Source organism: Camarhynchus parvulus, chromosome 18 (assembly GCF_901933205.1).
Source record: "Camarhynchus parvulus chromosome 18, STF_HiC, whole genome shotgun sequence".
Classification (NCBI taxonomy): Eukaryota; Metazoa; Chordata; class Aves; order Passeriformes; family Thraupidae; genus Camarhynchus; species Camarhynchus parvulus.
In genome coordinates, this window is record NC_044588.1 from 10,219,906 (window position 1) to 10,243,465 (window position 23,560).

The window sequence follows — 23,560 nt, forward strand, 5'->3', positions numbered from 1 at the left end:
TCGGCGTGCCCACCGAGCCCGGGGGCTGTGCCAGCCCATCCCTGCCCGCACCCCGGAGTGCCCACCGAGCCCCGGGGCTGTGCCAGCCCATCCCTGCCCGCACCCCGGAGTGCCCACTGCTGGGGTGTGGGGTCAGGTGGGCATCCCTTAGAGCCCTAATGGTGGCCAGTTCTACCAGTGATTGGTCCTGATAATGACCGGTCCTAATACTGAGAGTTCTGATAGTGACCAGTCCTGATGGTGACTGGTTGTAATAATGATCAGTCCTAAAAGTGGCTGATCCTAATAGTGACCAGTCCTAATGGTGACTGCTCCTAACAGTGCCCAGTTCTTATAGTGGCTGGTCCTAATAATGCCCAGTCCTAATGCTGACCAGTTCTAATACTGAGCAGTCCTAATAGTGACCATTCCTAGTAATGACCATTCCTAACGGTTACCAGTCCTAATAGCCGCCAGTTCTAATAGTGACCACTCCTAATAGTGCCTGGTCCTAATATCATCCAGTCCTAACAGTGACCAATTCTTATACCAAGCAGTCCTAATAGTGACCGTTCCTAGTAATGACCATTCCTAATGGTTACCGGTCCTAATAGTAACGGGTTCTATTAGTGACCAGTCCTAATAGTGCCTGGTCCTAATAGTGCCCGGTCCTAATAGTGCCCAGTCCTAACAGTGACCAGTTGTTATAGCGGCTGGTCCGAATAATGCCCAGCCCCAATGCTGACCAGTCCCAATAGTAGTGACCGTTCCTAATGGTTACCAGTCCTAATAGTGCCTGGTCCTAATAGCATCCAGTCCTAACAGTGACCAGTTCTTACGGTGGCCCAGTCCTAACTGGTCACCAGTTCTTATGGTGAGCAGTTCTTATGTGGTTCCGAAAGCGCCCAGTCCTGACAGTGCCGGTACCGGCCGTGCCGGCTCCCGGTGCCGCGGGGCAGCCGCAGGGACCCATTCCCATGGGGGATTCCCATAGATGGGATCGGGGGAACCCCGGCTGGGGCACGGGCGGACGCCGGGAGGAGACCCCGGGAGGAGACCCCGCCCCCGGCCGCGCCCCGGGCCCCGCCCCCGCCGGGCCCCGCCCCGGGCCCGCCCCCCAGCCCCGCCCGGCCCAGGTGGAGGCGGCGGCGCTGCCGCGGGACCGGCCCCGGCACCGGGAGTGGCACCGGGGGCAGGAGCGGAGCGAGGTGAGCGGGGCCAGGGGGGAGCAGAGCAGAGCGGTGCGGGGCGGGGGTCCCGGTGCCTCCGCGCCTTTCGCTCCGTGACCGCCCGGTTTGTTGCTGCTTTGTGAGCGCCGCGTCCCGCCAGCTTCCTCCTCCGCCCCGCGCCTCCCGCCCGGCTCGGCCCGGCCCGGCCCCGCGGGGCTGCCTGGGGGCTGCCCCGTCCCACCCCGCTCCCTTTGCGGGGCGGGGGGCGCGGAGCGCATCCCCCTGCCCGGGGCCGTGCCCCGCGCCCTGCCCGGCGCCTCCAGCGCGGCCGTCCGGACGGATGGCGGGGGCCGGGCTCTTCCTCCTCCTCCTCCTCCATCACAGGGGGAAGTGGGTGCGCGTCCCGGCGGGGTGACCGGCCGGAGAGAAAACCCTGCCCGCTGCCGAGGCAGGCAGGAAAGCTCTAACCTACTTTGTGGCGCCGATAACCGGGCGGGCGGGTGCTTTTTGTTTGTGTTTGCTGCTGTTCCCCCCGCCCAGGTGAGCGGGGCTGGCAGCGCCCCTCGGCAGCGGCAGCGAGGGCAGGTGGGCAGCGGAGGGGCCGGTCCCTGAGCCCGGGCATCCTCCTGCCCCCCGCCCGCCGGGGCTTTGTTGTTGTCGCTGCTCTGGGGTTGGGTTGCGGGCTCTGGGACGCTCCCACGTGCTGCCTGGAGTGGCGAGTGCTGCCACCAGCGCTTCGCAGGCGAGCAAAATACCTACAGAGCAGGGGTCGGGTCACCCTCCGTCTGTGTGTACATCCCGCCGGCAGCAGAGGGATGCTGTGCGTGGGTATTTTAGTCAGATTTTTGCTGTTGATCCTCCAGGTTTGGGATAGAGGGGTGAGGCTGAGCTGTACCCCATCCTGCCCTGCCTTGCTGCCAGGCCAGCAGGACTGGGCAGAGCCCGTCCTTCCAGACTGTGATGCCCACGGTGATCTGAGACCCTGCAGTTCTCACTCAGCCCGCCAGGCCCACTCCCTGCAGGGGGAAGGAGACCCGAGAGGCTGCATTGTCACCGCCGGGTCCCTGTGGCAAGAGGAAGTGTCCGCCTTCTTCCCCAGCGTGGCGTCATCCGTGCCACGAGGAGCCGGGACATTCTCCTGCTTGCCCGTTCCCAGCCCCTGGATGGCTGCTCCTGGGGATTTCCAGGGTGAACTCATCGTGCTGCTGCTGCTGCCCTGGGCACACAGCCTCCAGCCCAGCTGGGCAACTGGGCAGTGCTCCCCACCCCAGTGCCAGGGCTGTCCTGAGCGAGGAAACGCTGCCCACTCAGCTCGCTCCATTGTGCCCTCTGAAGCAGCATCCTTTGGCTCCTGCCTTTTTCCCAAGCGGGAAATAACCAGTTTGGAATCGTCCCACCTCCAAAATGAGCTGGAGGGTTCAGCTGCAGCTGAGATGGGAGAAACCAGAGCTGCCTCTCCCTGTGCTACCCTGGTCAGCTCTGGCTTCACATGCAGCTCCCTGGGCTCCCAGCCGCTGCCCCTGGGCTCTGCCCTTCCCAGCTCCTTCGCAGTTAATGGGGTGATCAGCACCTTCTGCTGCTTGCTCATGTGGCCGGCAGCTTCTGCCAGCCCTGCTGTAGAGCCGGTGACCATCCGCCACCTCCCTTGGTGGGGGTGGCACCGCTGCAGCTGCGCTGGGACACCTGGAGGTGCTGCAAGCCCCGGAGTGCGAAAGGGCAAACCACAGAGTGGGGTTTGACACCACAACAGAGCCCTGGTGCAGATTCTGCGAGACGGGGCCGAGCCCGGGGTTGTCTCTCCATGCACGTGTGAGCGCGGGGTGCGAGAGCGGCGCTGCCCGAAGGGGGAGCGGAGCGGGGGAAGGAACAAAGGATGCCTGGGGATGCCGGGAGAGCAGCTCCGAGCCGGGGATGCAGAGCAGGGCGGCGTGAATGCGGTGGGGAGGGCACTGCTGGGTGGCCTCAGGGGGAATTCACTCACTGGGATGCACTGAGGGACCCGGGCAATGTGAGCTGGGATGAAAATGAGCTGTCCTCTTGTTCTGTGTTTTGTTCTTGGATGCTGCTCCCGTTTAGCTCTTACAGTGAAACTGAGGGATCCCCCAAATACATCGTTATTCCTTCCCTGAGGTTGTTCCTGAGCTGAAAACAGCCCTTGGGACAAGCCAGGAATCAGAACAGAGCTCATTACCAAGGAAAGTAGGAGACAGGTGGTGGAGAAGCAGCTGGTGGGGAGGTTGCAGAGCTGCCCAGACCAACACGGGGCTCGTGAGGCATTTCCACATTTCCCGTGGGCACTGGGAGTCCTGCAGGGACCTGACCCGGAGGAGCGAGTGCAGGCTTGGTGCTGACAGGGGCTCAGCACTGAAGGAGTCAATTAGTGAAAGCTGAAAATTAATTACTTTAACCTCTATGGGCCCACAAGTGATGGGATCATGAACTCTCCCCCTCTGGAGGAGCTTTTTGCCTAATGACTTTGGGTTTCTGCTGTCCTGCCGGCCCTGAGATGTCTGATAACACAACAAGCTCCCAGCGGGGGTGGGCACAGTCCCTGTTAATTACAGGCATCCAGGAGTTGTGGTCATTTGGGGGTGTGCAGTGCTTCGAGTTGTGGTCATTTCCTGGCCTCCAAATCAGCCTGGAGAGCTCTGTGTGTGCTGCTGGGTATGGAGTAAACCCTTGGCGCTGGTACTTAATCCCTCTTACTTAAAAAAAAACCAACAAAAAGGCAGTTGTTTGGTGGTTGCTGTCTTAATGAGGCATTTAGGGTGGAAAATGGAGCCAGGGAGGACCCCAGGCCAACCCTGGCCTCTGCTTGCCCACCACACAGGACCTGTGTGTCCCCCTCGTCCTTGGGGACTCGCACTCCAAGGTCAAGCCCTGAGGGGTGCTGGTCATGTTAGCTGAGAACAGAACTGAGGAAACCCCCAAATAATTGCTCTGGGAGGGCAGGGGAGCAAATATTTATGGGGTTTGCGTGTGAGGGCTTCCTCCTCCACCCTTGTCCTCCAGGAACTTCAAACTGGGAGAGCTGTGTGGGCTTGGATGGAGAAGGAACCAGCTCCCTGCAGGGTGAGCAGGCAGGGAGCCTTACTGTAGTGCAGTGCCTCAGTTTCCCCACTTGTGAAATGCCACAAGGGTGTCACAGAGCACAGAGGTGTCCAGTGAAACCACAGCTTGTCACCTGGGGGACAGTTTGTGCAGCACAAGAGCGGGGCTGATGCTGTGGCTGTGCCTTGGGGGCAGGGGCAGTGAGGTGTAAACCAACGAACCCCCTTGATGCTGTGCTGCCAGGGTGTGAAAAACGCCAATCACTTGTTTTCAAAGTTTTAAAAGTTTAATAGTAATGAAATAGTTATAAGAATAGTAATACAATTAGAGTAATAATAATTTGGACAAATTGAATTAGGACAATATGAGACAATAAAAGACAAAAGTTACAGACATCTGGGTACCTTTTCCTGGGCAGCACAAGCCTGAAAAAGGACACACATTAACAAAGGATTAACTCCTAAAAACAACAGCCTGTTGCATATTCATACATTTCATACATGATGCATAAATTCCATTCAAACACAGGATTCTGTCTGGTCAGTGTCAGCTTCTTCCTCTGAATCCTGACAGCACCTGAGAGGTGGAAAGAAGTTCATTTCTTCTGATAAGAAGGCAATAAATTCTTTTTCTCTGAAAGATTTAGGTGTCCTGGGGCTGCTATTTCACTGCAAGTCTTTTCTTTTAAACAAAGCTTCTTACACAGCATAGTTTCTATTTTAACATTTTTTTTATAACCTATAACTATATTTAACTCAGCACTTAACAGAATTAATACAGCATTACTTTCTAACACAACACACATAATATTCATTTTAATATTTGCGAAAAGCCAATCATAAAATACATGCATTTTTCACGCAGAGGCTGCAGTGGGACGTGGGGCAGGAGGGAGCAGGACAGTGCCCAGGGAGCTCCCTGGCCTTTTCTCAAGCTGCTGACCCTGGGTGGGAGGAAGGAACTGAGCAGTGTGGAGGGCAGATGGGCTCTGTGCTGAATGCCCAGCCCTGTGAGGAGCCATTCAGATGGGTGGTGTGTGGTCCCCCAGCGGGTGCTCCTGCCTCACAGCCATCCCACAGGACCATCCCTCCCATCTCCAGGCACCTTTTCCAGCTGCTGCAGCTCCCAGGGCAATGGAGCCCTCCTTCAAACAGCTCTGTTGGTTTGTGTTTTATTGATTTATTGCTTAAAAGTGACATTCCTCTGGTCTGACAGACCCACCTGGGGCAGAAGAGATGTGGCTGGTGCCCCCCAAGATGCCCAGTGTGCCAGTGCCCCCTCCCACCCCATGGGGTGGCTTCACTCCTCAATTGTCATGCTGCAGCTTGTGCTGGGGTCTGATGGAGTTATTCCTGTAGGGGAATTCCTGGGAATGCCAGGCAGGGCTGGCAGTGACCTCCTGTCACCTGTGAGCCCAAAGGGGGCACCCTGTGCCCATGGGCAGCCGGGGGGAGTCCCCAGCCCACGGTGTTGGTGTGTCCTGCCTGGCCTCAGCTCCTCCATGGAATGAGCAGGGCTGTGTCACCAGGGCTGTGCTGCTGTCCTACAGCTTTTCCAAGGGTGATCCCATAACCAGTCACCTCTTGAACATGGTGGCTTAACCCAGTTCAAGCTCTCCTGCGGAGGACATGGAGGTGGCTCCTTCAAAAGCAGCATCTCCAGCCCCTGTGAGATGTGTGGAGCAGCATCCCAGGGGTGGGACAGCAGGCAGGAGGAGCTTGGAGATGGCTGAGGAGACCCCATCTCCAGCTCTGGGCAGCTGAGAGGCTGCAAAGTGCCTGGCTGGCACTGGTCCATGGAGATGCTGTGGTGGGAAGAGCATCACAGTGCACAGGTTCCAGTGAGTGTGGGATTCCCTGTGTGTTGGGGAAGATGAAACAGGAAAGCCTTGTAAATATGGTTGCCTGGCAAAATGAGAATATAGAAACTATAAGTGAGATTGAAATGAAAGCAGCTTTGAGATACCTCAGTTGCTGAACAACTGGAAAACAGTGGTGTGGCCGGCTGAAGGTGATCCCCTTTTGATGGAACAACACCCTCTGCTTGCAGACAGCTCCAAGGGTCCGAGCAGACCCTACAGCTTGGCAGAAGGGGCCCAAAGAGGAGTTTTTAGGGTTTAAAATGTAACACAGTATAGTAATGTAGTGATTCTTATAGGCTGTATGTAAATGCTGTAGGATTTGTATCTTGTACTAGATTGGTTAGTGAGAATTAGAATATTCAACACAGAAGAAGATTTATTGTATTGTAATGGGAACTTCCCTCTCTTACCCCTGTTACTCTCTCACCCTCTCATCCTCTCTGCCCCTCTCTTCTCTCAGCCTGCTCTGAGCTGTGGCTGGCAGCTCCCAGCAGGGCCCTGCACCCAGGCCCTTTGCAATAAACCCCAAGTTCCAGACCTGGCTGCAGAGATCTCTCATCTCCATCCATCCCGACTGTCCTCCCCTACAAGGCTCCTACACCTGTGCAGGGATTGCAGTGAGCTGGGTGGGATGAGCTGTTCCCAGCCAGGCTTCCCCTGCAGGGTGCAGGTCTGGGTGCTGCAGCCCTGCTGCAATCAGGAGGCAAAGGAAGGAAGCTGAGGAGTGGCCCACCCACGCTTGGCTGCTGCTGGCTGGGAGGAGGGAAGAGCAGCTTCCCCCAGTTGTCCTGGGGCCAGGGAGCGCTGAGACTGAATGGGGTGTTTGGGGACAGCCCCCTGCCAGCAGAGGTGTCACCGTGACAGCCCAAAGGGACACCACAAGGTCCTTTTCTCCCCTCTCCTCAGGGAGCAGCTGGCTCTGGAATGGGAAAGGAGGAGGCTGCTGGTGTCCACCCAGGGCTCCCCCTTTGCACAGGGCCTGTCAGGGCGAGCAGCGCTTTGTAAACGCCTTGGAATTGCTGTGTTGAGATAAGGAGTCTGTTCCCAGAGATAGGGAGCTGCAGCCAAGGGGCTCCAGCCCAGGGCTCATCTCATCCCTGGGCTGAGCCAAATTCCTGCACAGGGCTGAGCATCGCCTCCCACACAGCGTGGGATGGCCAGAGCCCAGGGCAGGGGATCCCTCTGTAAATGTGGGGCATTTCTGCCGGGCCTGTGCTGCTCTGGGTGCCTTGGTGTGCTCTGGAACAGGCAGCAGGGCACTGGGGAAGCCTGCAGGGCAACCCTGGCACCAAGAGCTGCTGGAAGAATGAGCGCTCAGCAGATGAACCAGGGGGAGGAATGTCCCCTCCAGCCCCACTGACCTTTCATACCAGGAATTTTGCTTCCAGGAGGGAAGTGGGAGTGAGCTCAGCAATGACCTGCAGCATGGGGATAGCAGGCACGTGGCCTGCAGGCAGGCTGTCACCTTCCTTGGGTAAATACCAACCTGGGAGCCCTCAGCCCCTTCCAGAAGGTGCAGCCAGGCCTGAAACATTTGCACCATCATGTCTGTGCACTCTGTGTTTAAGCCCAGCTAATAAGGAATTGGAGTAGATTTGAGTAATTAATCAGTTCTTAGGTAAAACCAAGTTAAATCAATCCTGGTAGGCTGGGGAAAAATGAAAAAGAGCTTTCCTTGTGTGTCTGTGACCCTGCCTGTGGAGCAGCTGACCCCTCTGCACGTTCACCAGTGGAGCTGCTGCACTTCTCTCACTCCTGGGGGAGACTTTGGCCCTTTGCTGTCCCCAAAGCCTCTGGGGTGACCCAAAATCTCCACCTGTGTGTTCCTCACTTGGCTTGAGCTCCAGCCTGAGGAAGGGGCCAGTGGGCTGAGGGTCCCCTTGTGCAGCCAGAGCCACTCCAGCACCTTTGGAAGCCGGGAATGGTTTGTGCAGCGCTGCCTGGTTGGGGCTGTTGTGCTGGGAGCGTGCTGGGGACACGAGGGGTGGGTGGCACAGAGGGACCCCAGCCCAGTGGGACTTGCTGCCCACCCCAGCAGGCTGGGAGGGATTGTCTGCTGGGCTGGGTGGGGGTTTTGTTCTGGTAAAACATCAACAAGAATGGGAAATGGGCTGTGGGAAATCCTCCACGTGGCTTTTCCACCCACTCCCAGGCATTGCAGGCAAATCCTTCCCTCCATGCATGGGGATGGCATCACCCAGGACTGCCAGGGAGCCCAGGGCCACATTCCTGGCCCTCCAGGCCTTGCAGCAGGGAAGCCCAGCCCAGTCTGCTGTGTCCCCATGTCCCTGTGTCCCCATGCAGGGCTCTCCTGATCAGCAGCCCCAGCGTGGCACCTCCACCTGCCACGCTCTGTCTCCCCAGCTGCTTTCCTTCCTCCTGGGGCGTGCCGTGCTCCCAGCCCAGCAAACCTGCTGCCATTGCCCAATGTCCTTCCTGACAGAGGAGAATGGGAGAGGATGTTCTGATGGTGGTGTGGGTGAGGTGGTGCTGCCTGCCTGCACGCCCTGGGGATCAGACAGGGTCTCAGCACTCATCCATACCCATCTTCCTACCCCAGCCAGCAGGGAGGGGTGGATTTCAGCCCCTGTGGGTGTCCATGCTGCCTGTGTGGCTCACTGATAAGGGACAGGGCAGCTGACCATCCCCTCTGAAGCACAGAGGGCCTCTCTCAAGACTCAGAGCAAAACCCTGCATATCAGTTTTGCCATCCAGTGCATTGTGACAGGGTTGGGACACATAAGGAAAAATAGAGTGTTTTTCTCTTTCTTCTCCAATAATATGGTTTTATTTCAAGAGCTGTTTGTGCTTTGGCTCCTTTTCTCCGGCCCTGAAACTTGAGACTGCAAAATGGTGAAAAGCTTTCTGAAAGGTGCTGGGTCTCTGCTCGGGTGTGAGCCCACGGGAGCTCGATGCTCAGAGCAGCTGCACAAATTGAGTTTCCTATCTGGAGCTCTTAATAACTGGGAGCACCTTTTAACGTGGCTCCAGCCTTGAGAGAGGTCTTTAACGTGCTCATGAATCATTTATGGGCAGCAGCAGCAGCAGCTCTGCCTGATGGGCTCTTGGGTGCCAGCAGTGCCAGAGGCTGTGGGGGTTTTGGGGGCTCTGTGGCACTGCTGGCTCCTTTCTCCCTGCCCTGTGCAGTGCAGAGGAAGAGCTGGGATCATGCTCAGGGTGATGGGTATCATGGGTGCTCCTGGAGGTCCCACTCGCTGCCCCACACCCTTGGGTGGCTCAGAGCTGCTTTCTGCTCCCACTGAACTGCAGCAGCTGGAGACAGTGTTATTGCAGTAATGTCCCTTCCTCCAGTGCCAACAGGCTCGGGAACAGAGATCCTGATCCTTCTCCAAGCATCCATATTCCACACTTGGAAAGATCTGGAAATTTAGGGTAGTATTAACCAGAATCAGCAGTCTGGAGCAGATGAAACCTTACAAATGTGATGTATAAGAACAACTTAGCATACTTTTCCATACATACATATACATACATGAATTTGGACTGTGGTTCCTGTGAGGACCTTCTGGCTTTTTATTATCTTTTCCTTGATATTTGCATGCATACAGATTTCAGTTTCTCTCTCTCTTTTTGTATCTGGGAGAACAAATATGAGTAAATGTCTTTGTGTGTCCAAGCATATGTAATCCTCTCTTTGGAAAGGGAATGCTTTATCAATGGCAACAGAACTCCAGCCAGGGCTGCTCTGCAGGGTTATCTCTGCTGTCTTGTGCCTTGGCTGTGCTTGGCTGTCCCAGCTCTGCTCACCTGACCTTGCTGATGGTCCCTTTGTGTTGCTTGGGCCATCCCAGCGTGTCCTGCCTGACACTTTGTATGAACCACACAGTTTTTTCCATCACTTTCTTCCTTGGTGTGCTTCCTCTGGTCAGTGCTTGTTTGGTTTTGCCCTGAGGCTGGGAGCCAGCCCTGGTCACCTTCCTTGTGCCTTTTTTTGGTTGAAGGCTCATCCCCAGTGATGCCAGCACGCCTGCCCTCTTGGGAAAGGGGCTGTTGGAGCACAGGCTGTCCCTTGCTTCTGGATGGTTTTGGTGACTTTGGGTGGTCAAGAGCTTTGGGAGGGGGGAGATGGTGACAGGGGGGGATCTCTTCTCACTAACCAGACCAGGTGTCCCCCCTCCATTCCCTGCCCATTAATCACTCCAACAATGGCAGCAGCCCCAGTGCATGGAGATCTTTTTCAGCCCAAAGTGACAACGTGCTGTCCCCAGGACCTTTCTTCCAGCCCAAAGCACAGCTCCTACCAAGCTCAGGACTGCTGCCAAGTCCCCCCTGCTGCTGTGACCTGCCTTGTCCCCAGAGCAGGGCACGTGCTCAGCCATCCCCCCGTGGCGGCTCCGCACGTCGCCTCTCACTTCCTTTTCCTGTCCCCAGGACAAAGCCACCACGTCCACCCTGAGTGTCCAAGGACTGGGCTGAGGCTCCCTGGGGACCTGCAGCTGAGCTGTGCCCTGTGATGGGGCGGCTGGTGCCAGGGCTGTCAGGCAGGGAGCCGTGCTCCTGGTGGCAGAGCCCTCTGTGCCAGGGCTGGGGGTGACAGGGACCTGGGAGCCCAGGGGACCTGGAGGGCCAAACTTGGGGACCTGGGACCCCAGGGGATCTGGAGGGCCAAGCCTGGGGACCTGGGAGCCTAGGGGACCTGGAGGGCCAAGCTTGGGGACCCCAGGGAGACAAGTGACACCATTCCCATGGCCATGACTGTCCCAGGGGATCCGGAGGGCCAAGCCTGGGGCAGCTGTCTCTGGATGGAGACGCTGTCTGGCCCCTTCCCACGCTGAGCATGCCAGCTCCAGAGGCCTTGGGCACCAGCACCAGGCACGTGGTGAGCTGGCAAACACCATCCCAGCACCGTCCCCTGGGGATTTCTCCACCTGGCACGGGATAAGGCTCTTGTGGCTCAGGATCTGTGCTCAGGGGGTGGCTGCTGTGTGGCAAAGGAGCCTTGAGCCCTCGGGGGCCGCTGCCCTCCTCCCCCTCCCTCTCAATGGCAGGAGTGCCAAGGCACAGAGCCGTGACCAGCGCTGCGGCCGCGTGACCGTGACAGGACAGCAGGTGCCAGCCAGGCTGTGCCAGCTCCCCTGGCCTGAGTCACCTCGGGAGAGGCCAGTCCAGCCCTCCACCCTCTGCCTGGGGAGCTGGGGGGAAGCCAGGCCAGGATTTTAAACATGCTGCAAACTTGCTTTGCTGGGAAGCACAGAGGTCTGGGGCTGTCCAGGGTGTGATGGGTGTTGGGGAAGATGGAACGGGAAAGCCTTATCAATATGATTGCCTGGCAAAAGATTTTGAGAATATAGAAACTATAAGCGAGATTGAAATGAAAGCAAGCTTTGAGATCCCTCAGTTACTGAACAACTGGAAAACAATGGTGTGGCCGGCTGAAGGTGATCCCCTTTTGATGGAACAACACCCTCTGCTTGCAGCCAGCTCCAAGGGTCAGAGCAGACCCTGCTGGCTTGGCAGAAGGGGCCAAAGAGGAGTTTTTAGGGTTTAAAATGTAACACAGTATGGTGATGTAGTGATTCTTCTAGGCTGTATGTAAATGCTGTAGGATTTGTATCTTATACTAGATTGGCTGGTGAAAATTAGAATATTCAGTACAGGAGATTTATTGTATTGTAATGGGAACTTCGCTCTCTTACTCTCTCCCCCTCTCTTCTCTCAGCCTGCTCTGAGCTGTGGCTGGCAGCTCCCAGCAGGGCCCTGCACCCAGGCCCTTTGCAATAAACCCCAAGTTCCAGACCTGGCCTCAGAGATCTCTCATCTCCATCCATCCCAACCATCCTACAATGGGAGCAATTGGGGATGGGATTTTGGGATGGGGGTGTAAGAATTTGGCTCCAATCTCTGTGTTTCTTACCACTCAGAGCCATTCCCCAGAGCTGGAGGAGGATGAGGGTGCCCCAGGGATTGCTCTGACCCCAGCGTGTTCCCATTCCCAGCTCTCCAGAGCAGCTGCCATCTCGGGCTCTGCTGGCTGCCCTGGGAGGAAAACAAACAGAGCCTCCAGCTCACCAATGGGATGGAAAGTTTTACTTGCTGGGGCTGGCACTCTCCCAGTTTAGCAGCTATGAAATACCCAGTGAGGCACTCAAAGTCCATGCCTGCCCTTCCTGGGTGTCTTGCTTCCCAAGAGCCAGGAAAACAGCAGCAGGGGAAAACTCCCTGCCTACCCCATGCTATTCCCTGCCATGGAGCACTGCTCTAAATGGGGGCTTTTCCTGCTCCTGCTGCCCCGTGCCAGCAGCTGATCCCTGTCCCTGGTGTCCAGCCACCTGCAGCCCTGTCCCAGGGTCTGGGGAGCACTGACTCAGCTCTCCCTCTGCCAGGGTGCTCCTGCAGCCCTTGCCTGCTTGCCCATGAGTGGTTTTTCATCTCAGCCTCTCCCCACAGGAGGAATTCAGCCGTGTCCCAGAGCTCCCGTGTGTGAAGGACAGAAGCAGAGGAAGGCTGCTGTGCGTGTTTGGCATCACTGCACAGGATCCCTGTCACTCTTATGAGGTGAGGAAACCCTCATGGGGACCAGCACTGGCTGAGCCTCCAGGAGAAATGTGGGAGTTGATTGCTCCCAGCTTTGGTGCTGGAGAGGGAGCCCAGCACCTGGTTTAGTGCAGGAGCAGAAAACTATCCCATGGCCCAGGGGCTGATGGAGGGCAGCCATTCCTGCCAGTGCTGCCCACTCCAGGCTTTCCCCTCCCTGGGGAGCTGGTTCTGGACTCCTGCATCCCCATGAAGCTGATTCCTTGGGCAGCCCATGCTGCTTAAGCCAGACTTTGCTTGTGGTGTGGTCCAAGGGGAGGGTTGTGTTCAGGACTCCGAGTGCCAAGGGAGCTGCAAAAGTGTCCCTGTCCCTGGCTCTTGCTGTGGGAATGGGCTGCCAATGGCATCCTGTTGCAGAAGGGGCTGGTGGGATCTCAGTCACTCATCTGCTTGCTCAAGTGATGTTGCCTAAGGAGAGCAGAGCTGTAGGAGTCTGGTCACTGGGGTCTTGGGCAGGGAGAGGAGCCAGGCCTGTGGATCAAGCTGGCAATTTGCAGCCAGTGGCGCTGTGCAAACGTGGCAAGTGACACCATTCCCATGGCCATGGCTGTCCTGGGGGACAAGAGATGTTTGTGAGACCTGTGTGAGTCCCTGGGCACTGGCACATGGTCAAGCAGAGGAGGTCAGAGAGGGCTGTGCCTCCCTTTTGATTGCCCTCATAGCCCCTAATAGGATCTGGGACTTGTTCTCTTGCACTCTGATGGAATTACTTTCCCTGCAAAGCAAGCCCTGCCTGGTAGAGCTGGCTGCAGGGACCCTTGGGAGGGGATTTCTTGAGGAATTAACCACGTCTTGGCTGTTAAGCTTCCCTCTCCTTGCGCATGGTGCCAGGGAGGATTCAGTCTCCCAGCCTGGTGTGAGCATGCACGTGCCAGAGGGGAATGTCCTGCATCTCCCCTTCATGGGGCACCCCAACACGTGACAGTTCCACGTGGGAGCTGTGGTGCATGTGGGGAAGTGGATCAGGTGTTTTCAGGCCTTGTGCATCCCCTCCCTTCCCCCCCTGCCCAGGCAAGAGGAGCTCCTTGCAGACATCCCCTGCTGTCTCCCCTTGGCTCCCTTCCCAAACTGGGAGTGCTGGTGTTCCCTGTGCTGCAGCTGTGTGCCACGGGCCTGGCAGGGCTTGCTGGGATCCCCCATATTTCCAAGGCACATGGTCAGGCTCATCCAGGCGGGGTGTGAAGCCTGGGTGTCCCACTGGGATGTGCTGGGATGATGGGGATGCTCTGACCTGGTCACTGCTGCTGTCCCTGCCCTACTCCCAGCAGGTGTTGGTGACCCCTGGGGGACTGGGAGTGAGTGGTTAATGCAAGCCTTGCTGCCCACCCAAACCCAGGGAAGTAACGTGAGTTTTGGGGATGCAGCAGCTGGGTTCATGATGGGTTCATGATGGCCAGGTCTCACCAGCACAGCCAGGGACTCAGGGCGCTCAGTCTGGTGACGCCCCACTGATGAGACCCCATCTCTCACTGAGCCTTTCCTCACACACAAGCTCCTGGGGGAACCCCTCTCCCCTGTGTCTGACTGCCTGCACTCTGCCAGCCTGCCAGCCACCCCCAGCCGGAGATGTCAGCCGGGGACAAGAACGGGGGCAGCCGCTCCAGCAGCAGCAGCCGCCTGCAGAGCAAGAAGCCGCCCAACCTGTCCATTGTCATCCCGCCCCGCGAGGCCGAGGAGGATGGCGCCCGCAAGGAGGTGAGTGCTGGAGCTGTGCCCGTCCCACGCTGGGCCTGGGCGGCTGCCAGGTGCCATCGTGTCCCTGATGCCCCCCTGCTCTGCCTTCCAGCCCCCCAAGGTGCCCGTGTACCGCAAGAGCAAGAGCCTGCAGGAGCCGCGCCCGGAGCGCCGGCCCGGCTTCCGCCGGCAGACGTCCCTGTCCCAGAGCATCCGCAAGTGAGGGCGGGCTGGGCTCCAGCCGGGGCTGCTCACTCACAGGGGCACATTGTGGGTGCTGGCAGAGGATCTGAGGTGGGGTTGGAGGGTTTTGTCTCAGTAGGAAGTGCAAGAATCACTTTCCTACACATCCCTTTGTTAAGAAAATTAGTCCACAAACACCAGAGGTTTATGTCCAAAAAGGAGACAGAGGAGTCCCTTTCTGGCTTTATTCGAATAAAGGGAGAGGCCATGGGGCATTTCCCTGGGATCTCTCAAATTTTTGGAGGACGCAGCCTCCCTTTTTATCCCAATTTCCCGGCCGCATTTCCCTTCTCTCTTTCCCCCATTGGCTGAGGTACTTGAGAGGTACAGACTCCCTGATACTCCTGATACCAAAGATTTCCCTCTAATAACCCTCCCTTTTAAGTTTTAGTTCTTATGGAATTTAGGGGTTTTTCTTCCCCATTGTTTCTTTCATCTCTCAATGTCTAATTTCGTTTTTCAGCAAACCTAAAGTTTATTTGTAAAAACAAATATCTTTTTCCATTCATCAGTCAGTGGAATCCTTCCCTTTGTTTATCTCCCAGTGCTAGTTTTATCTACCAGCAGACCCACAGCTTGTTTGGAAAGACAAATCAGCTATTCCTCTCACCTCTGACCCAGGTCAAAACTGCCCTGCTGCAGGCTGGGCTGAGACACCCCAACCCCAACCACCTGCCAGAGGGCATGGCTGGGTGCAATGGTGGTACATGGTGTGGGGGCCAGCTGTGTGACAGCTGTGCCCACCCTGTGTCCAGGGGCACGGCGCAGTGGTTTGGTGTCAGCAGTGACTGGGAGGGGAAGCGGCAGCAGTGGCAGCGCAAGAGCCTGCAGCACTGCAGCATGAGGTACGGCAAGCTGAAGCCCGCCTATCGCGACATGGAGCTGCCCAGCCAGGAGGTGCCCTCCTTCCAAGCCACCGAGTCGCCCAAGCCCGCCAAGATGCCCAAGGTAGAGCTCGGGATGAGGGGTCCCACTGCCAGCCTTGCTCTCCCAGCGCTGACAGCGGATCCCTCTCCCAGATCGTGGACCCGCTGGCCAGGGGCCGTCCCTTCCGCCATCCCGACGAGACCGACCGTCCCCACACGCCCCACCACGTGCTGCCCCCGCTCACCCCCGGCGTGGTCTCCTTGGCGTCCTTCAACAGCATCCGCTCGGGCTACGGCCGCCTGCCGCGCAGGAAGAGGGAGTCTGTGGCCCACATGAGCTTCAAGGCGGCCGCAGCCCTCCTCCGTGTGAGTTCTGGGAGCGTGAGGGGGGATCACCTTCCTAAGCTGGGTTTCAGTTCTGTCCTTCACCCATCGTCTTTGTTCCTTGGCTGTTTGCCGTGCATGGAGACTGCTCTCTCCAGGGTGGGTTTGAGGGGGGAGATTGGGTTTTTTAACCTGAGCGCTACTTAAAAGTAGAAGTTTTGGTGGAAATTGGACAATCTGAGAAAAAAAACAACTTTTGGGTTCCATTGCTGAGGGGCAGTGAAACCTGACCCCTTGGGGGTGGTGGGCAAGTGGAAATTGGACAATCTGAGAAATAAACAATTTCTGGGTTCCATTGCTGAGGGGCAGTGAAGCCTCTCCAGCAATTTTCTTGGTCCTGAGGAGCCCTGGGCAAGCCTTGGGGATGGGTTTGTGGTTATGAGACCAGATGAATTCAGAGGTCACTTGTCATGCTGACTAATGTGGCCATGGTCCAGTGTGGATTCTGAGGGGCTAAAGGCAGCATCTTCTGCCAGTTCCTCCCCACATGAGGGGCTATGGTGGTTGATTGGGATTTAATCTTTGCCATTTGGCTTTGGAGACGTAAGATCTGAGAAACCCTCAGTGCTGCAAAAACTGAGGGCTTCTGGTTGCTTACCTTCATTTGCTTGTGCTGCCAAAGGGGCGCTCTGTCCTGGAGCCGCTGGCTCCCAAGCAGAGGAGCAAGAGGAGCTTCCTGTACCCCAGCTTCATGGACGAGGACATGGTGGATGCTGCTGATACCCTGGACTCCTCCTTCTTCAGTAAGGCAAGCACCTTTCCATGCTGGCTGCTGGAGCTGGGGTGTGTCCCAGCGCCCTGCACAGGGGGCTGGGTGTGGAGCAGGGCTCTCACGAGGATCCCTGTGTTGGCACTCCACCCAGCAGTGACAGAGGCATCGGTGGCTGCTGTGCCCCAGCCCTGGGTGTGACAGGGAGCGATGTTGCCATCTGGGCACATTTCACACCCTGTGATGGGCCATTAGTGGGGTGTCATTGGAGATCCCCCATGCCCCCTGGCCAGGGAGATGCTCAGTCAGGGGGTGTGGGCTCAGTCAGTTTCTGACCCATCACACATATCCAAGGACACAATCCATCCCCTTTCCAGATGGACATGCACGATGAGACGTACTCCATGCCCGATGACGTCTTTGAGTCACCTCCTCTCTCGGCCACGTACCTACGCATGCACCAGGTGGCAGAGGAAGCCAGGGTGTCCCCTGAGGTGGAGCAGCCCACCCCGTGAGTACCAACCCTCAGCAGGCCTTGCCCCTGAGGCTGCCCAGGTGCCCTGCTGCAGGCAGGACAATGTCCCCAGCCATGAGCACTGGGCACTTCCATGATGATGCTGGGAGAATGGAGCCAGGAGGTGCTCAGAGCCCCACCTCAGGGCATAGCTCTGGCTGTGGGGTGTTTCTCAGCTGTTCTTTTGGGAGGTGTGATGGGTTTCTCCTCTCTGGCCAGGCGGGAGGGTGCCCGGCTGGCCTCGGTGCCGGGCGGCACGGCTCCGCGGCGGGGCAGGCGAATCGCCTCCAAGGTGAAGCACTTCGCCTTCGACCGCAAGAAACGCTACTACGGGCTGGGTGTGGTGGGCAAGTGGCTGAACAGGACCTACCGGCGCAGCCTGAGCAGCATCGTGCAGTCCCAGCTGGAGATCACCGACAGCCACCGGTGAGGGGCAGGGACAACACGGGACACCCCCACTCGCATGTGTGTCTTCCTCAGTGCTTGGGGACTGCAGTGTCCCTTTGCCCAGAGATCTTTGACCATCTCCAGTTTTGGGTCCTGTCCCCTCCAGGCCGTATTTCACATACTGGATCACCTTTGTGCACATTCTCATCACTCTGCTGGTCATCGGCACCTACGGCATCGCCCCCATTGGCTTCGCCCAGCACGTGACGACAGAGTTAGTAAGTTTGAGAGCATCCTTCAGGGGGACTGTAACCACCCGTGTCCCATGGTGTCATGCTTCCTGTGAGGACTGGGAGCATCTTGTGGGAGCATGACACCATGGGACACTGAGAGCCAGCATTTGAGAGGCTCTGTGAAATGGCCAGGGCAAGGGGACGAGCAGCACGGTGTTGCAGCAGAGTATGTGGTGGGAGCAGAGCTGTTCCCCTCTCCTGCCTTGCTAGTGGGACCCACAGCCCTTCCCCTCGGATGAAGGGGCTGCTCAGCCCCTTTTGAGTGGAGTGAGACAGGGGTGCCCCCCACAGCAATCATCCCTTCAGTGGGAGCTGACCCTGGCCTCTCTTGGCAGGTGCTGAGGAACAAGGGTGTCTATGAGAGTGTCAAGTACATCCAGCAGGAAAACTTCTGGATTGGGCCCAGCTCGGTAAGGACCCTGCCCGACCCTTGGCCCCTGGTCTCAGGCCCTGCCCTCTGCTTCCCCTGCCCTGAGCTGAGGGGGTTCTCTGCAGTGCTCCTCTCCTCAGGGGGACAGAGCTTGGCTTCCTCACTCTAGCCTGCTGTCCCAGGCCCCCATCCCACTGGCACATGTGGCATCACAGGGTGCTGCTTTCCCTCCACTGGGATGACAGACACCTTTGTCTATTGCCTGGGGAGACCCCCTGCCCCTGCTAAACAGGTGCACAGACAAATCCCCTTTACTGGCATCTCCCTGCCAGATCGACCTGATCCACCTGGGAGCCAAGTTCTCCCCGTGCATCCGGAAGGACCGGCAGGTGGAGCGGCTCATCCAGCGCGAGCGGGACCGGGAGCGGGGCTCCGGCTGCTGCGTGCAGAACGACAACTCCGGCTGCATCCAGACCCTGCCCCAGGACTGCTCGGTGCATGCCCCTGCCGTGGGAAGGGCTGGGGAGAGCAGGGGAAGCCATCTCAGCCCTGCACTGCCCCTGGGCAGGATGCAGGGGCGGTCAGAGCCCTGGAGGAATGTGGCCCCTGTTGATGGAGTGACCAAACTATCCTTTGTCTCTTTAAAAAGGGAAAAAGCCCAGAAGTTTCTCTCCTCAATTAGGTAAAAAGACACCTCGTAGGACCTGGGGGACTTCACCTCAAACTTAAGGATAGCCAATTGGACAGGAGGCAAAAAGTCCCGCCTAAGCAATTTACTAGAAAAAGAAGAGAATAAAGAAACTAATGGCTTTTGTGAGGTGTTTTACCAGGAGCAAGAACCTCTGGCACCTGGTTCAGTTTTTCTCTGTAAAGAGTTTTGTTATTTTGCCTTTTATTAAAGCTTTTCTATTTCCAACACTGCCACAGAAGCCATCCTGCTGATTTTATACCTCCTAAGGTAGCTGAGCTATCTTGGGTGTGCTATAGATCTCCAAGAGCTTATGAGACCTGGCTCGAGGAGACCATATATCAGAGCTGTGCATTCCCTGCTGCATCCTCAGTGTCCCCATGCTCCCTGCAGGAGACACTGGCAACATTCATCAAGTGGCCGGGCAGCAACGCACCAGCCATGGGCTCGGGAGAGAAGAGGACCTCGGGGGCTGTGTGTCACCAGGACCCCAGGTAGATGTAGCAGCTGGGTGGGGGTGGCCCTGTCACCTGGCTGTGTGTGGGACACGGCAGAAGGAGCTGCCTTTCCAGTGGGATACCTTGAATCCTCTTGTCTGAGGGGAGGGGAGGTTTTTGCACACTAGGAGAGTCATAAAGAAGAGGGAATCAGTGGGGAAACTGAGGCAGGGCCTGTCCGTAACACAGGGAGCAGCAGGTGATGCTGTTGTGTTGTGCTGGCATGGGAACATCCATGGGCATGGTTGTCCAACAGCTCTGAGTTCTGTGGGGTTCACCTGCAGAAGGAGCTGCTGTGGGGTGTTGTGGGGCACCCACGGGTGGGCAGGATTGAGGCAGGTCCCAGAGCTGTGCCTGAGGGGGTTCCTGGTCTGCAGGGGGGATGTGCTGGGGGCGCCCACCTGACTCACCCTGCTCCTCCTGCCAGGACGTGTGAGGAGCCTGCGTCCAACCCACCCCATGTGTGGCCAGACGACATCACCAAGTGGCCGGTAAGAGCCCGGTGCCACCATCAGCTGGTGGCTCCATGGTGCCAATGAGCCTGGCAGGGGCCTGCAGGGACAGCCTGGGCCTGGGCTCTGACCAGGGCTCCCTTCCCTCCTGCTCCTAGATCTGCACCTACGAGACCAAAACCAACCACACGGGCTTGGCCCACCTGGACTGCGAGATCAAGGGCAGGCCCTGCTGCATCGGCACCAAGGGCAGGTGGGCAAAGGGGGCACCTGGCCTGGCTCCCCCCCTGCACTCCTGCCTCGTGCTGTCCCATCAGCGTCCAGAGCTGTGCCTGGGGGGGTTACAGAGCCTTGGGGGTGGGAAGCACAGTGGCAGCAGGCTGGGAGCAGCGGGGGATGCTCAGGGGTGTCCTGAGTGTGCCCTGTCCCCACGAGCCCCCTCCTGCCCCTGGCAGCTGCGAGATCACCACGCGGGAGTACTGCGACTTCATGCACGGCTACTTCCACGAGGAGGCAACGCTCTGCTCGCAGGTGAGCAGGGCCAGGGAGGCATGGCAGGGCGTGTGGGATTCAGTGCTAGCAGCCATGCTGGTGCCAAAGGGCTTCAGAGTGTCCTGCCAGGACATGGACATGGTTGGGATGGGTGTGAGCAGGAATGATGCAAAGTGCAGGGCCTTGCCCAGCTCTTGGCCAGGCTCCTGCTGCTGTGCCCACCTGTGATGGTGATCACAGGGGTTCTTGGATCAGGGAAGAGACGAGGATCTGACTCCATGTTTCAGAAGGCTTGATTTATTATTTTATGATATATATTATATTAAAACTATACTAAAAGAATAGAAGAAAAGGATCTCATCAGAAGGCTAGCTAAGGATAGAATAGCAAAGAATGATAACAAAGCTTCTGTCTCGGACAGAGAGTCCGAGCCAGCTGACTGTGATTGGCCATTAATTACAAACAAACCAACATGAGCCAATCACAGATCCACCTGTTGCATTCCACAGCAGCAGATAATAATTGTTTACATTATGTTCCTGAGGCCTCTCAGCTTCTCAGGAGAAAAAGTCCTAAGGAAGGGATTTTCCATAAAAGCTGTCTGTGACACCCACCTTGCTGGTGTGGGGCAGGAGGCATCTTTTACCAGCACCTTTACCAGCACCACAGCAGTGTGGGTGCCCCACACCATCCAGAATCCCCTCACAGCTGACACATGGCATCATTGGCATCCGTGTGACCCATCCTCTGCTCCCTGTGGCTCTGGGGATGACCCTGCTGCCTTTGCAGGTGCACTGCCTGGATGAGGTCTGTGGGCTCCTGCCCTTCCTGAACCCAGAGGTCCCTGACCAGTTCTACCGCCTGTGGCTGTCCCTGTTCCTGCACGCTGGGTGAGCCACAGCCCCCATATCCCCAGGCATGGGGGAACCGGGCACTGGAGTGCCCACCAGGATGGGCTGGGAGAGAGGAGGGAAGGGCACTCCCAGACTGTGACAGTGCCTTCAGTGGGGGTGTTTTGTGAGCTGTGTTGTGCCCTGGGGCACTGGGTGGGAGGGCTGGGCAGGGTCTCTAACCCAGGGCCTCTCCCCCAGCATCATCCACTGCCTGGTGTCGGTGACGTTCCAGATGACAGTGCTGCGGGACCTGGAGAAGCTGGCAGGCTGGCACCGCATCTCCATCATCTTCATCCTCAGTGGCATCACGGGCAACCTGGCCAGTGCCATCTTCCTACCCTACAGGGCAGAGGTGAGGGTCTGGGGGTCTGTCCCAAATCCTGTCAGCTCCCAGGGACCAAAGGATGCCCCTCTCCATCCTCATCCTGGGCAGAGGTTTGGGGAAGGGGCTGGAGCACAGATTCTCACCCCCTGGCAGGGTTTGCTGCAGGGAGAGGAGGAGGGGGTGTCCCTGCCCCACGTGTGGTGTTGGCACATGCCATGTGTGTCACATGTCACCACGTGTCCGCGAGCGTGCGGGGTCCCTGGGCAGGCAGATGGCTAATCTGCTGCCAGCCTTTAAATGAGATCATGCCAAGGGCCCTAATCCCCCCGCAGGTGTGCCAGGATGGGGCTGTGGTCTGCGAGGGGCTGATGCTGTCTGGCTGCTGAGTCACAGAAAGTGTCAGCTCTGCCAAAACAGCACCACCCTGCTCCCCTCCTCATCCTCCTGTGCCAGGGCTCCCACCCCTGAGCCCCATGCTGGATCCTGCACAGGGATGCAGGAGCCAAATGCCCTTTGCTAGGGGAGGAGGTGATCCCTGGGGGACACGGGGTGTGTCTGGGGTGACACAGAGCCCAGCCCTGACTTCCCCCACTCCTGCAGGTGGGCCCTGCCGGCTCCCAGTTTGGCTTGCTGGCCTGCCTCTTCGTGGAGCTCTTCCAAAGCTGGCAAGTGCTGGAGAAACCCTGGAAAGCCTTCCTCAACCTCTTTGGCATCGTCCTCTTCCTCTTCATCTGTGGCCTCTTGCCCTGGATCGACAACATTGCCCACCTGTTTGGTTTCCTGAGCGGGCTCCTGCTGTCCTTCGCCTTCCTGCCCTACATCACCTTCGGCACGGTGGACAAGCTGCGCAAGCGCGCCATGATCATCGTGTCCCTGCTGGTCTTCCTGGGGCTCTTTGCCTCGCTGGTGGTGTGGCTCTACGTGTACCCCGTGAACTGGCGCTGGGTGGAGTACCTGACCTGCCTGCCCTTCACCAGCAAGTTCTGCGAGAAGTACGAGCTGGAGCAGGTCCTGCACTGACCCTGCTGCACGGCCCGTGTTCCCGTGGGGTGGGTGCTCCCCAGCCTGTGGGAGATGGTGGTGGCTGCTCCAGGATGGGGCAGACTCTGGGCATGGCTCCGTCCTCAGGGAGGGTGGGTTTGGGGTACCCCTTGCTCAGTGCTGGGGATGCAGGGCTGAGCCAGCCCTGCCTTGAACCCTTTGGGGCTCCCTCCTGATGCTGGAAAGCCATAACTGGCCTGGGGACTCACTCTGGCTGCTGCCTGTGTGGGGAAAGGGCTGAGGGAAGTGGGATTTTGGTCTATCCATGGCCAGGCTGGACTCCCAGTCCATGGGTGAAGTTGCTGAAGGCTCCAGCCTGTGTCCCTGCCTGCCTGTCCCACCTCGGTGCCCTGCAGCGCTGCAGCTCATACTGTGAACACAACCCCCTTTTTGCAGGGGCACTTTTTTTTATCCACAGCTCTTTAAGCCCAGGGTTTCCCCCTTTTGGGCTCTCTGGAGTCTCTGCTGTGGCTCCAAGATGTTCAGGGCTGAGCTTTAAAGATATTTTTCAGTCCTGTTCCCCCTGAGGTTCCCAAGGAGGCTTGTGCCTTCCCACCTGGCTCCTCGCTGGATGGAGAGGCAGGACTTGGGGCAGGGGGCTTTTCCTTCCCTTATTTCAGTGAAATTCTCCTTTTGGAGGGGGAGGAGTGGCAAGGAGTGTTTGTAGTGCCATGGTGGGAGGCAGCCATGGAGAAAAACCCCCTGGGGGGCTCCTGTGGCTGCTTCTGGAGCCCACAGCCCTCTCAGGAAGCTGTCGGTGCTCCCACCTTCTGCCTTGAGTCCCTGCTGGTTCCCCTTTCCCTTTTTCAAAGCATGGAGACCCAGGCAGCCCTTCCTTCCTCCGGTGGTGCTGGTCAGGTGGGGAAGTGCAGGATGGGGCTGTCACCTGCCCTCTCCCTGCCCGAGGCTGCACAGTCCCACCTGCCCCCAGCCCTGGGCTGCCCTCCCCAGCATCTCCTCCTCCTCCTCCTCCTCACCACCAGCCATGGCACGAAGGCAGGTCCTTCCTGGGGTCCAGGTGACCCCTCTGGGCTGGTTTGGACCCAGGCTGGTGCCAGGCTGTCTCTCCCCTGAGATGTGTTGCTTTGGTGCTGGAGGCCTCAGTGCTTTTAAGTGG

The 23,560-nt window shown here is 57.9% G+C and overlaps 1 protein-coding gene across 1 annotated transcript; it reads left to right on the forward strand.

The window, feature by feature from the left end:
* The first annotated feature begins 1,088 nt into the window (after positions 1 to 1,088).
* On the forward strand, positions 1,089 to 22,520 carry RHBDF2 (rhomboid 5 homolog 2). The gene is made up of 19 exons (XM_030961928.1): positions 1,089 to 1,187; positions 12,469 to 12,576; positions 14,158 to 14,310; positions 14,402 to 14,508; positions 15,288 to 15,480; positions 15,552 to 15,764; positions 16,405 to 16,530; positions 16,869 to 17,002; positions 17,225 to 17,431; positions 17,559 to 17,670; positions 18,021 to 18,095; positions 18,388 to 18,549; positions 19,137 to 19,237; positions 19,668 to 19,731; positions 19,851 to 19,945; positions 20,148 to 20,223; positions 20,974 to 21,074; positions 21,276 to 21,429; positions 22,003 to 22,520. Exons 3-19 carry the CDS (start codon positions 14,182 to 14,184, stop codon positions 22,420 to 22,422), a joined length of 2,469 nt encoding a protein of 822 aa, XP_030817788.1. The 5' UTR covers positions 1,089 to 1,187; positions 12,469 to 12,576; positions 14,158 to 14,181; the 3' UTR covers positions 22,423 to 22,520.
* The last annotated feature ends 1,040 nt before the right edge of the window (positions 22,521 to 23,560 follow it).